Below are 12500 nucleotides of genomic sequence, written 5' to 3' on the forward strand. Positions count from 1 at the left end.
CATTACCCCTTCTTCTCTTCATCTCTCCCTCATTACCCCCTTCTTCTCTTCCTCTCACCCTTCCTGCTCTTCCTTTCTGCTTCGCCCCATAGCCATATTACACCTGACCGACTAGCCTGCCATAACCTCGGATGTTAGATCATGAATTATGGTTCAGTGTTTACCTTGCCAGAGGTCGTGGCTGGAGGAGGTGACCTTTCTCAGCTTACGCCACACTCGTTCGATTTTCTCTCTCTTCTCTTTCTTTCTCTATTTTTCTTTCTCTTTCTCTTTCTTTCTTTTTGTCTTATTTCTCTATTTTTCTTTCTTTCTCTCTTTCTCTATTTTTCTTTTTCTCTCTTCCTCTCTTTCTTTCTCTCTTCCTCTCTTTCTATTTTCCTCTCTTTCTTCCCCTTTTTCTCCCTCCCTTCTTCCTCCCTCTCCACACACACACTCAAAACAACAACAACAACCACCACCACCACAGCAGCAAGGCCACCTCCCGCCACCGGCCCGTGATGAAGGTCCATGACGCAGCCAAGACCAGGATTGTGACGGTGACCTTGTCGACAGGTGACAGAAGAAAGTGAAGTAGGCCTATGCACATTTAGGCCTTCGAATGCCTGGGCGCGTGGAGGATGTGTAGAACGAGTGGATTAGGGAAGGCCGGTTTAACGGTAGGCTGGTGAGCATTGGTGTCCGCGCCTGATGAAGGGGGCGCTTCCTTTTAAACGAAGAGGAGAGGGAAACGTTGTTGTTGTTTTTTACGGTGGTGGGAGTTTGTTTTGATATTTGGTTTATTGTCATTTTGTTTGTTTTTTGTTTTGTATTTATTTATTCTTTTTTGCGGTGGAGAGGATTTTTTTATTGATGTTATTTATGGTTATCTTTTTTGCTGTAGAGAGTGGAAAGTTTGTTTGTTTTTTTCTTTATTTTTATTTTCTTACGGCGGAGAGAGGGGAAAATCTTTTCGCTTCTTTTTCTCTTTTTTTGCAAACTCGTGTTCATGTCTAGTGAAATTTGTTTACTTCTTTACCCACATATTTATTTTGAGATTGCGAGTTTGTACGTAGCATGTTTATGAAATAACACAGATGTCTTAATAGAGTTTTAATAGAGATGAAGGGAGTAATGGAGGGAAGGGCGGAGGAGGAGAGAAGAGAACAGAGGGGGAGAGAGGGAGGGAGGAAGGGAGAGAGAGAGATGGAGAAAGAGAAAGAAAGAGAGAGGGATGCGAGAGATGCGAGAAAATGAGAGAGGCGAAGAGAAGGTCGGAAGAGAGAAAGTGTTCATCAAAACATCACTTCTCAGATCACGTCTTAATGCCCTGTTGTAGTCTCCCAGGTTGGCAGTGATCTTGTTTTTTTTTCTCATTTATTTATCTTTATTTTTTTAAAACCTCTTTTCTTTATTTACTTAATTTTTCAATCTCTTTTCTTTATTTGTTTTATATTGTAATTTCTTTTCTTTATTTGCTTTATATTTTAATCTCTTTTCTTTATTTTTTCTCTTTATTATCCTTATTTTTTTATGATCTATTTTCTTGATTTATCATTGATGTTATGGTTTATCACCCCACCACCACCCATCTATATGATCGCAAATTGATGATTGACTTTCTTTGTTGCAGGAGATGTCAGCACCACGTTGCTGAAAGGGTCCAGCTTCAATGTGTCGTGGCACCTTGCCTATCCTCATCAGGTTAGTCGCTTTAGTTTCGGTGTCTGTCGGAGTTTCATTTTATTTCTTTATTTATTTTTTGTCATCATCATTGCCGTCGTCATCGTCATCATTATTTTTATCATCATCGTCATCAGAATCATTATTAATCATCATCATCATCAGTAATCATAAACCATTATCGATCATCATCATTATCGCTATTGTCAATAATCATCATCATCAATCAGCATTATCATCGTCATCTTCAGCATCAGTCCTCATGACCATCGCAGCGTATTGCCATGATTGCTTTTACCAATTCAGTAGTAATAAATGTGATGCAAACTGACGTCAGGAACTGAGGCTGACTTCCTTTGACAGGGCGGCTTCCGGCTGGAGCTGATGGACGCGCAGGAGCGGCCGCTGGCGGACCTCACGCCCGTCACAGCCGACTCCAAGTTCCTGGCCGATGACACGACGTAAGAATTTCCTCTTTTGTTTCGTTTATTTATTTATTTATTCATTTTAAAGTGGAAGGAATCGTTTGTAGACCAACAAGGCATGTTATCGATTTATTATGAACTTGTATGTATTCGTTAGCTTATCCTCGATGTTCCCCTTGCAGAGCCCAGTCCTTTAAAATCAGCCTGCCCAAGGACCTCGAATGCAAGGGCTGCACCGTGCGGCTGATCCGCGAGGCCAGGGAGTGGGGAAAGTCCTACAAGTTTTGGTCCTGCGCCGATGTGGACATTGTGCCCCGTAAGTCCGCCGTCTTTGCCTTGTTGATTGGTATTTCTGGCTTTATATTCGGTGCATAAGACGGGTCTCGAAGTAGGTCCCTCTGAAATAAGTTTTAGCTCCTTTTCATTGGAAAGAAATCCGATTTGAAGGTAATTATTCAAGAAATAAAGGAATGAACACTTGATTACATTTTTACAGATATAACCATTTGAGTAAATATGAATAGCATGTTTCACAAACAAAAGTGTGCGCATATGATATAGCTATGCACGGTATTTGTATACGGCTGCACCAAGAAAGTATGAATAAATCATGATTTGATATTTTGTTTTTCGTTCTTTTTTTCCTTTATTGTACATCTAGTTTACTCGTGTATTCTATAAAGCAGTTTACACTCAGGTATTTAATCCCCCCCTTTCCAATGTCAACAACAAAAAATACATATTTTCCTTCCCATCCCCTCCACAGGCAATGACTACCGCGAGACCTGCAGCGACCGCGGGAAGTACATCGTGTCTCGCTGCCACTGCAACAAGCGCTTCTTCGGCAATCGGTGCCAGTTCGAGAACGAGTGCGAGGATGACGACGACTGCGGTTTCTACGGCAAGTGCATTGACATCGGCGCCACTTCGTTCCCCAAGAAGCAGTGCTATTGTCAGCAGGGGCGATTCGGACCTAAGTGCTCGAAAGGTGAGCTCTCATTCCGCTTTTTATGGTGAGATCATCGAGGACTCTTCTTCATTTAAATATTTGGGATTTTTTTCTTTCTTTTAGTTTGATTATTGATTTTAAAGCTATATTTTTTCACTTGGCGCTTTGTGTATTTTACAGCTTCTCTGGTCACCAACCGAGGTCAGATCAACTTGGGAACCTACAACAAAAGGGAACTTAGTGATAAGTTGTCCCTGCACTGGAAGGTCCTGCGAACAGAGCAAGAAATTGAGATCGTGCTCGTCAACAAAGGCACCTCGTACGTCGCTGTGGGCTGGAGGCCACAGGATGCGACCAAGACGTGCAAGCAGTTCCCTTACATCCACGGGACTGTGAAGGAAGGTGCCTCAGGAGCCCAGGCAGAACCAGAGCCAGAGGCGGAAGCTGAACCCGAGGCAGAGGCTGAACCCGAGGCGGAGGCTGAACCCGAGGCCGAGGCTGAGCCGGAGGCCGAGGCTGAACCCGAGGCCGAAGCTGAACCCGAGGCCGAGGCTGAACCTGAGGCCGAGGCTGAACCTGAGGCCGAAGCTGAACCTGAGGCCGAAGCAGAACCAGAGGCGGAAGCTGAACCAGAACCTAAAACAAAGTCTAAATCTGAGGCTCAGGCAGAACCTGAGCCAGAGGCTGAGGCAGAACCAGAAGCTGAAGCTGAGCCAGAGGCTCATGCAGAACCAGAAGCTGAAGCTGAGCCAGAGGCTCATGCAGAACCAGAGGCGGAGGCTGAACCAGAGGCTGAACCAGAAGCTGAGGCTGAGCCAGAGCCAGACACGAAAGAAGCAGAGACCACGAAGAAGCCCACACTCAGTTTGGCTGGTATGTTGACATTCCTTAGTACTTCTTTTTGGTCTCAGGTTAGATTTTTAATGAAGGTCAAGGTTCTCCGAAGTTGCACCCCACAGACATTTATGCAACCATATAGCAAATATTGCACCGATTTTAACTTCTAGAGGGTTTTTAGAATGGGATTTGGGAAAACTTTTTGCAAATGACCACTTCTGGTGATGGGTAGGTCACAAAGACTGACCTCTTTGTTAGTGCTTGACATTTTTCCCTGAAGATTTTAACTATACTTCACATATTTTTAAGTCTTTCATTTATTTTTGATAGCAGGTATCAGGTGATGGTTCATTGTTCTAAGTAAGCACAAACTTTTGTAGGTAAATGACACACTGAGGTGTTAATCGTCCTGGTTTCATACTCTGTGATCTCTAAATGTTAATACACTTTAAACAGCCACTTCACCATCTGTCATGGTGGAAGCAGCAACGTCTCCTGTTGCTGTGGCAAATGAATCTGTTGAAGGTGCAGAAAACACAAGCTTCCCAGCCATTACAACTCGTGACTCGTTGCCTGTAATGTCAACCTTATCTGTGTTTTCGAATTCTTATGTGTTCACTACCACCCACAGTATCACCTCTACCTCTAGTCCATTCCCCAATGCAGTTCCCACTGTTGGTCCTTCCCAAGCAGTAGACACAGTCACTGTCAGTACACCAGTCTCTCAACCATCTGTGGTCACAGTCACTCCCTCACAGTCACTAACCGAACAGCCTGTTGTCACCACTCCCCCAACTTCATCACTGCTTCCTTCAACCACAACCTCTTCGTCCCTGACAGAATCGACTAGAATTGTACCCCAGTTGAGGATGGGTTCAGGAACCAGGTCCTCCTCAGACAACACAGCTAAGACCACGACTCAGTCTGATGTCAGTGTCACAAATACAACGAGTCCTGACATGGTTTCAGTGAATATGACTTCTTCCACAGGTGTTCTTTCTTTGACAACTCCCTTTGCAAAACGGTCAGATACGACTTCGGTTACTGTGCCAAATAAACCTTCATTAAATACAACCGCGAACCTGACTGTCCCTTCACCTTTGCCTGAAAATGCTAAAACATCTAATGAGTTTTCTATGACAACTGCATTACCTAACCAGCCACCTTTAGTAACCACTGTGAGACTTAATCAACTTTTGCCAACCAATACAGGACGTAACCAACCGCCTTTGATAACTACAAGGCCTAACCTGTTACCCATGACTACATCTCTAACCACAGCTGCAGTGCCTAACCAGCCAACTCTGACAACAGCTGTAGTTACTAACCAATCATCTGTAACAAATGCATTACCTGAGGAGGTATCTTTGACAGCAAACGAAATATCTAATCGACCAGCTGTGACTGATCGACCATCTATGGTTACTACAGAGTCTAACCAACTACCAGTGACTACTGCATTGACAGGGCAACCATCAATAACTATTACAGTGTCCAATCAGCCATCTGCAACTACTATAGTGCATGACCAGATATCTGTAGATACAGCAGTGTCTAACCAGTCATCTGTGACTACTGCAATGCCTGACCAGCCAGCTGAGAATACTTCACTGTCTGACCAGCCACCTGTAGCTACTACAGTGTCTGACCAGTCTTCTGTGACTACTGCAATGCTTGACCAGCCAGCTGTGACTACTTCACTGTCTGACCAGCCACCTGTAGTTACTACAGTGTCTGACCAGTCTTCTGTGACTACTGCAATGCCTGACCAGCCAGTTGTGACTACTTCATTGTCTGACCAGTCACCTGTAGCTACTACAGTGTCTGACCAGTCTTCTGTGACTACTGCAATACCTGACCAGCCAGCTGTGACTACTTCACTGTCTGACCAGTTGCCTCATACGACTGTAGTGCCTAACCAACCATCTTTGACTTCAAATCCTCTTGTGACTGAGCAGTTACCTTTAACAGTAACATTGTCTACCCAAACACCTCTGACTACAAACCCCACATTGTCTAACCAACCATCATTTACTCTCACCCCCACTGTATCTGTCCAGTCATTTTCCACCATGTCTAACCAACCACCTGTATCTGCAGCTTCCAACATGTCGGATGAGCCATCTGTGAGCACAAGCACAGATCCGCCATCTCTCGAGCCAGACATGGCTGCATCTCCTCCTCCTCCTCCTCTTTCACCCCAGACCTTAACCACTGCCACTTCCTCACCGCTGCTCTCTGTCAAACCCACTCCCAAGGCTGTTCCCCAACCGTCTGTGACCCCAGACTCGTCTCTGTCCCTTTCCCAACCACCTTTGGAGCGAGAGACTTCCACTCTCCCCCCACGATCGTCGGTGACCTCGGAGTCATCCACACTCGTCCCACAACCCTCCATCCCTACTACAGCAGCACCACTACCCTCCAATAGGCCTGTTGCAACTGACAGGCCTGTAGTTACTGAGACCCCAGTGACTGGCACAGGTACTAGCACTGCCCAGACCATGTTAGATACAACCAGGGCCATTCTTGATGTTCGTGTCACTTCTGCAAATGACACTCTAGCTAGCACTACATCTGTGTCAACTGCCACAACCACAGCTAAGCAGACCACCACCACCACCCCACTGACGGCGAGGACGACGACTACCAAAGGAACCACCACCACCACTGCCCAGCCCACTACGACGACCACTGCGCCGAGAACCACTACCACCACTCCTACGACCACTGTGCCAACAACAACCACAACTGCAACAACCACCACGCTGCTGACTACTACTACTATGCCACCGACAACAACCACCACAACTACCAGTACTACAACCCCTACAACTACAACGACTCCTACGACCACCACCACGACCCCAACGACCACTACCACGACCAGGAGGCCAACCAGAAGGCGGAGAATTAGTGAGTTAACGCACCCAGTCGTGCTTGTGGAAATCTGCATCCCAAGTTGCTCTTTGCTGCACAGAGTTTTGTATTTGATAAGCTAGTTTTATTTGTTTGTGATAATGCACCTTTTTTGCTTTTTATTTTTGTTTTATTTATTGGAGTCTGATGATATTTGTGTACACCTTTTGATTGTTTGCATTTGTCTGCATCTTTTGCGTCATGTAATGTTGTATAACTTTTTATTTTAGTCTTCTTTTTATGTTATATGTTAATTATGTTATATGATTTTCTGAGAACACAGTTGTGGAAATTGTGCAATATATGAAGACTTTTTTGACAGCGACGTGCTTTTAGACCCCACTAGTACCAAGTTGACAGGGAAATGCCTAGAGGAACAAGAAAAGTTAGAGACAGAAATAAAAAATACTGGTAGAGCCAGAGATAGAAAAGTAGAGAGAAAGGGAAAGAGTGTGATGTATTTTTTTCAACTATATTTGGCAATAATAGACGTAAAGATAAAGTCATATGATTGTGAATTTTGAAAAGTCCTGGGGATATTTGATAAGGTATTTAATCTCGTCTTGAGGAATGGAATGGTATATTTTTTGAATAGCTGGGGTGTGAATGACAAGATAAAAGAAAGAAATATGATCAGTTGTGTGTGATCAAGTATTTCTAGCACTGAAAAGGACATACATTATGATGTGAAATCAATGTTAGGGATCATAAAAGTTTTTCAGGGTATAAGTATGTATAAGTTGTGCCCAATTATATAGTGGATTAATATTATTAATGCCAGGAATTTTACATAGAAAAAAATGTTTTATTGTATATGAACGGATTTCTGCGGTTGTCAGAATTTTGTTCTTAAGAAATAAGAGTATCGAAAGAAATCTGTAAATTGAGTAATCTCTATTTTGTTTCCATTTTGATAACTGATTCTAAGAGTTGTATATGTTGGCTCCTGTTTTATTTGTTTTATTTCTTAACATTTTGATTGGTGTTCTTGCTTATGTTGATCCGTTTGAGTTCAGTCCCACGCTAATGAAGCACATATCTTTCTTTCAGACAATAATTAGGTTTCCAAAAAAATGTAATAAGTCTTCTGATTGATAATCGCTTCATTCTGACATTTGTAACAGCCTGAGAAGTCTGTCGGATTTTGTAATTCCCAATTGTTTTCGGAAACACAAAATCGGTCCTTTATTTTGAAGCAGTGAATAATAACTTTAATTTTAATACTACCCTGACTACTTTTTTTTACTAATATACTCAGTTATGTTGAGCCTTATTCTGGCAGGTTCTTATTAACATAGTGTAATGTGTTAATTATTGACAGTGATTAATCTTCACGAACATCTCCCAATTTTCTCTTGTCAAGAAAGTAATCACCTTATGACTTATATTTAGTTGCAATCGGCATGTCGCATGCAATAGATATTAATTGCCAGATTTGGAAAATTAGATCTTCCATGAATTGCTCTTTGCTGAAGTCGCATTTTGCATGTGTTTACAGTTATCATTTTTGCAACTACTTTTTGTCCTCTAGAGAGTGAAATGGTTGTTTGAGTAGCTCTATTAATATTCCATTTTTTCCATTCCATATTCCTCTTCCTCTCTTCCTTCAGGTGATGTTATCCAAGGTAATTCTCGCGATGCATGTTTCAGTTTCATTAGTAGTTGTAGAATTGCTTTTCTGAGGCAATTGGAATGTGTAGAAGGGGAGAATTTGTCTAGATTTTTTGTTCTTGTCCAATTCTAGTATTGTTATCATTAAAATGCCTTGCATTGTTGCTATTAAGGCAAGTGTTACAGGATGATTCTATTGTAACTTAGCTGTAAACCAGAGTCCAGCTAGAGAAGAATTTGAATAGGGAATCCAAGCACACCATTGCCTCAGCCCCAGATAGAAGGGATAACAGCACTAACCCGGGGAACAGCCAGATCCTGTTCTTCACGCCCGCCCACTTCACTCTTGATTGGCTGAACATAAGCATTGTGCAAATAGGAATTTGTTTAAGATGTGTATGCGGCAAAATTGGCTGTAGAGCTTGCAAGTAATAGAGATATGCATATCCTATTTCATCGATATTGATGTGCATATGTGAGTGTATACATGATTTTTATCGGCCTCACCGTTTGAAGATCTGGCTGTGCCCCGTCCTGGTTTTTAAATGAACTGGTGATATTAACTCTTAATATTCATTTTTTTTTTTTTACCAGGTTCAGAGGTTTTTGGTTAAGTATAGTACTTAGTATTGGAATACGATGTTTTAAAATTAGAAAATACGAAGTTACATTGTAGATAATACTTTTTTTTTATAAATATAGGGGAAGGATTCCTATCAGACTCAAACGGACTGGGAGAGTAGCTTATAATTTCTTCAATTGTGTCTATCCGCAGATCGACTTTCTGGTCTTCTTGTGCCCAGTGGAAGAAACAAGCGCAGTGCCCCTTCGAGGTGAGTTTTCGGCGTCATGATGGTCTTGATGGCGACGCTATTATTTCCTTTGGGTATATTCTTTTTTTTTAGTTTTTGAAAGTCCTGCTGCTATTTGAGAAGGAGTGAGTAAGCGATAGCATAAAGGAAGAAAATTTTTCATTGAAGGAAATCTCATAAACTGAAATCAGATGACAGGCGTTTTTACTTATTTATTTATTTGTTTGTTTATTGCATCGGCTTTTACTTAATCTCAGGAGGGCACGTTTTGCGGTTCCACTCCTCAAGGGTGTCGAGAAACCACAGAAACTGACAGGAGAAACTGAAGCCATGGTTGGTCACGAATCAGAGCCCGAAGCAGAAGCCGAGGCCAAAGCCGAGCCGGAAGCCGAAGCCGAGGCTGAAGCAGAAGCAGAGCCAGGTAAGCTTCATGGCCAAGGTTGTGTAGATGCTTTGTGGATTTTAGATACTTGTGACTTGTCACCTATCTCGTGTCGTCACTTAAGTTTTATAGTGACGTACTTTGCCTTTATAACAAAATTCTCATATTCAACAATTTATTTCCTCGATGCATCCCTACTGACGCGCGCGCGCACCCTTGCCTTCCTCTGCCTTCCAGAGCCGATCAGCGGCGCGTCGCCCTTCGTGCCACGCGGCGACTTCCACGCCATGGACTGCACGGACATCGTGATCGGCAGCGCCCGGGGGAACCTCTACAGGATCGGCGACTTCTACACGCGCGACCGCTCCACGCCCCGCTCCGACGAGTTCTGGGGCGGAGACGACTCCCTGACGGCGGCGCTGGGCTGGGAGGAGGACGGGCAGACCACCATCGTCTTCAGGAGGAAGCTCAACGGTGAGGAGAGGAGTTCGGGGCTGGGGGCGGAGGGGGTGGGGCGTGGGAGGGTGGATTTATTGGGTAGAAGGTTTATTTTGGAAGTTGGGAGGTGTGGCACTGGGTCTAGGGGCGTGAATGAATGAAATTGGATTTGGGGGCGGAGATTAGTAGTAAATAGTAAAAAAGAATGCTTGAATGATATTTATAACTCGAGAAAAGAGAAGAGGATGCCCTTAGAGTATGAGAGTGTCTGAAGTTCGATTCGTATGCGTTTGTGTCAGCTGAGGATCCAATAACCGATGCTGAAGAAGGCTGTTTTAACTGAGCGAATGCCGTTCGAAGAATCCTCAATTGAAAATAATGCAACTGAAGAAAATACCAGCGATCTAATCACCCTTCCAACGCTTCGCCCGCAGCCTCCCACCCGACCGACTACCCGATCACCAACTCCCTGATGCACGTGATCTGGGCGCGCGGGCAGGAGCAGGGCATGTACGTGCACTCGCCCCGCTCCGGCCTGGAGGCGGGCGTCGCCGGCGTGCCCGACTTCTACCGGCCCGACGAGCTCAAGTACCACGGCAAGGCGGGCCAGAGGGGCGTGCTGGCGCTCAACTTCTTGGGTGAGTTTGTCCTGCATGCGAAGTGCTTCCCTTTGATTTATACATACACACACAGATATATATATATATATATATATATATATATATATATATATATATATATATATATATATATATATATATATATATATATATATATATATATATATATATATATATATATATATATACATACATACATACATACATACATACATACATACATACATACATACATACATACATACATATATACATATATACATATATACATATGCATAATATATATATATATGATAAATTGTTTTCTATAAGTGTGTATGTACATGAATATATACATATAGATACAGGTGTGTATACTGTACATTGCAACACGCTCATTCTCTCAAAATTAAGTTTTCCTAGATTGGTAACTGAAGTCTTCAAGGTCCAGGAGATCCTAATGCTTCCGACATTCCTTGCAGAGAGGAAGAGCGACCCGACGGCGGCGGCGGAGGAGATCAACTGGTGCGGCAACCACTGGCGCTACCCGCAGGGCTGCACGGCCGGCCAGGACTGCGAGTACTACGCCCGCTGGGAGTACCTCGAGAATACCGATGACATCAAGTTCACCATCCAGACCTCGTACACCGACCGCTGGACGGGCATTGGCTTTTCTGATAACACAAGAATGGTTTGTTTTTACTTCATTTTTAGTTTTATTTCCGTTCGTTCGAGAAAAGTTATCTGTTTGTAGATTTTTTTGTGGTGATAGTTCGATAAAGTATGGAACCTTTCCTCGCCACGCTTTAGTATTGTGCTCAGTTGATATTATCTTTATCAAAATTATGAATGATGTAAGAACCCCAATACATGTGGCAAAATATCCATCCACATCATAATCTGGAAAAAAAGGAACACAGAGCATCCCAAATATATCCCATGAATAAATACGTAAAAGGAAAATCCCTCAAATAATCCTCACTCCACGTTTGCTTCCTCAGCCCCTGACCGACGCAGTTATCGGCTGGGTGGAGAACAGCGGCCGTTACTTCATGTTCGACGCTTGGGTACGTGGGTATTCGGTGCCCATCGTCGACCCATCACAGGGTATCAAGAACGAGACTGGTAAGATCGAGGACGGAATCACGACCATCAGCTTTTTGAAGAAGAGGACGTCCAAGGACAGTGAATATGTAGGTTTTGTCGCTGTTTCTTGTAGTGAGGGTTGGGGAAGGGGTTGATATTGCATAGTGGGTGTATTTAATATGGATGTGAGTGTTGGGGGAAGTGTATTGGTTATGGATGTGTGGACGTGCAAGGAAAATTAGCTTAATTTTAATCAGGAATGTAATCTGTTCCCACCCCTCTTTCTTTCAGGACTTGAACTTCACGGACGAGAAGTGTCTGTACCTGGTGTTCCCCATCAAGGGCGGAATCATCAACTACGTGTCCAAGAAGATCCGCAAGCACGAACGCACTCCTGCATTCTCCACAGAGCGCATATGCATCAGGCCCTGCAGCAAGTTTGGTGTGTGCTGATGTTTAAAAAGCTCCACAAAATCATTTTGGGCAAAGATTCCCATAAGCTGAAAGTTATAATCAAATTAATTATTTATATAGCAATGTGGGGTTTTTCGTTTAAGGATATGTGGAGATATTAATATATTTCATTCTTTTTTTTCATAAGAGGCAGCTTTGTTACAACTTGTCCATCTAATGAAAATCTTGTTTGTTCCCTCCCAGGTGGTGCTGATGGAAAGCCCTTCGTGTACACCACCACGCCTCGTCCGCCTCTGTTGCACTACTCTGTGGAACTGAAGCTGACCAATGTTGGTGAGAATTTTGTCGTGCCAGAGCCAGGAACTGTTTCAT

The 12500-nt window shown here is 43.4% G+C and overlaps 1 protein-coding gene across 8 annotated transcripts in view; it reads left to right on the forward strand.

Annotated features, from left to right (window-relative positions):
* nahoda overlaps positions 1-12500 on the forward strand; it is a 113100-nt gene that overhangs the window by 89448 nt on the left and 11152 nt on the right. For 5 of the 8 annotated variants that reach the window (XM_070134168.1, XM_070134169.1, XM_070134170.1 and 2 more), the window contains exons 3-16: positions 1610-1680; positions 2023-2120; positions 2267-2400; positions 2851-3072; positions 3214-3906; positions 6469-6783; positions 9173-9230; positions 9467-9630; positions 9829-10065; positions 10464-10667; positions 11111-11319; positions 11630-11821; positions 12006-12156; positions 12372-12500. The exon at positions 12372-12500 is cut by the window's right edge and continues 88 nt beyond it. In XM_070134168.1, the coding sequence (XP_069990269.1) occupies positions 1610-1680; positions 2023-2120; positions 2267-2400; positions 2851-3072; positions 3214-3906; positions 6469-6783; positions 9173-9230; positions 9467-9630; positions 9829-10065; positions 10464-10667; positions 11111-11319; positions 11630-11821; positions 12006-12156; positions 12372-12500 (2877 nt within the window). Of the gene's footprint in view, positions 1-1609; positions 1681-2022; positions 2121-2266; positions 2401-2850; positions 3073-3213; positions 3907-6468; positions 6784-8396; positions 8412-9172; positions 9231-9466; positions 9631-9828; positions 10066-10463; positions 10668-11110; positions 11320-11629; positions 11822-12005; positions 12157-12371 lie in introns of all 8 variants that reach the window. The other 3 variants (XM_070134174.1, XM_070134173.1, XM_070134172.1) reach the window with 2 other exon arrangements.

The sequence above is a fragment of the Penaeus vannamei genome, chromosome 19 (genome assembly GCF_042767895.1).
Source record: "Penaeus vannamei isolate JL-2024 chromosome 19, ASM4276789v1, whole genome shotgun sequence".
Lineage (NCBI taxonomy): Eukaryota > Metazoa > Arthropoda > Malacostraca > Decapoda > Penaeidae > Penaeus > Penaeus vannamei.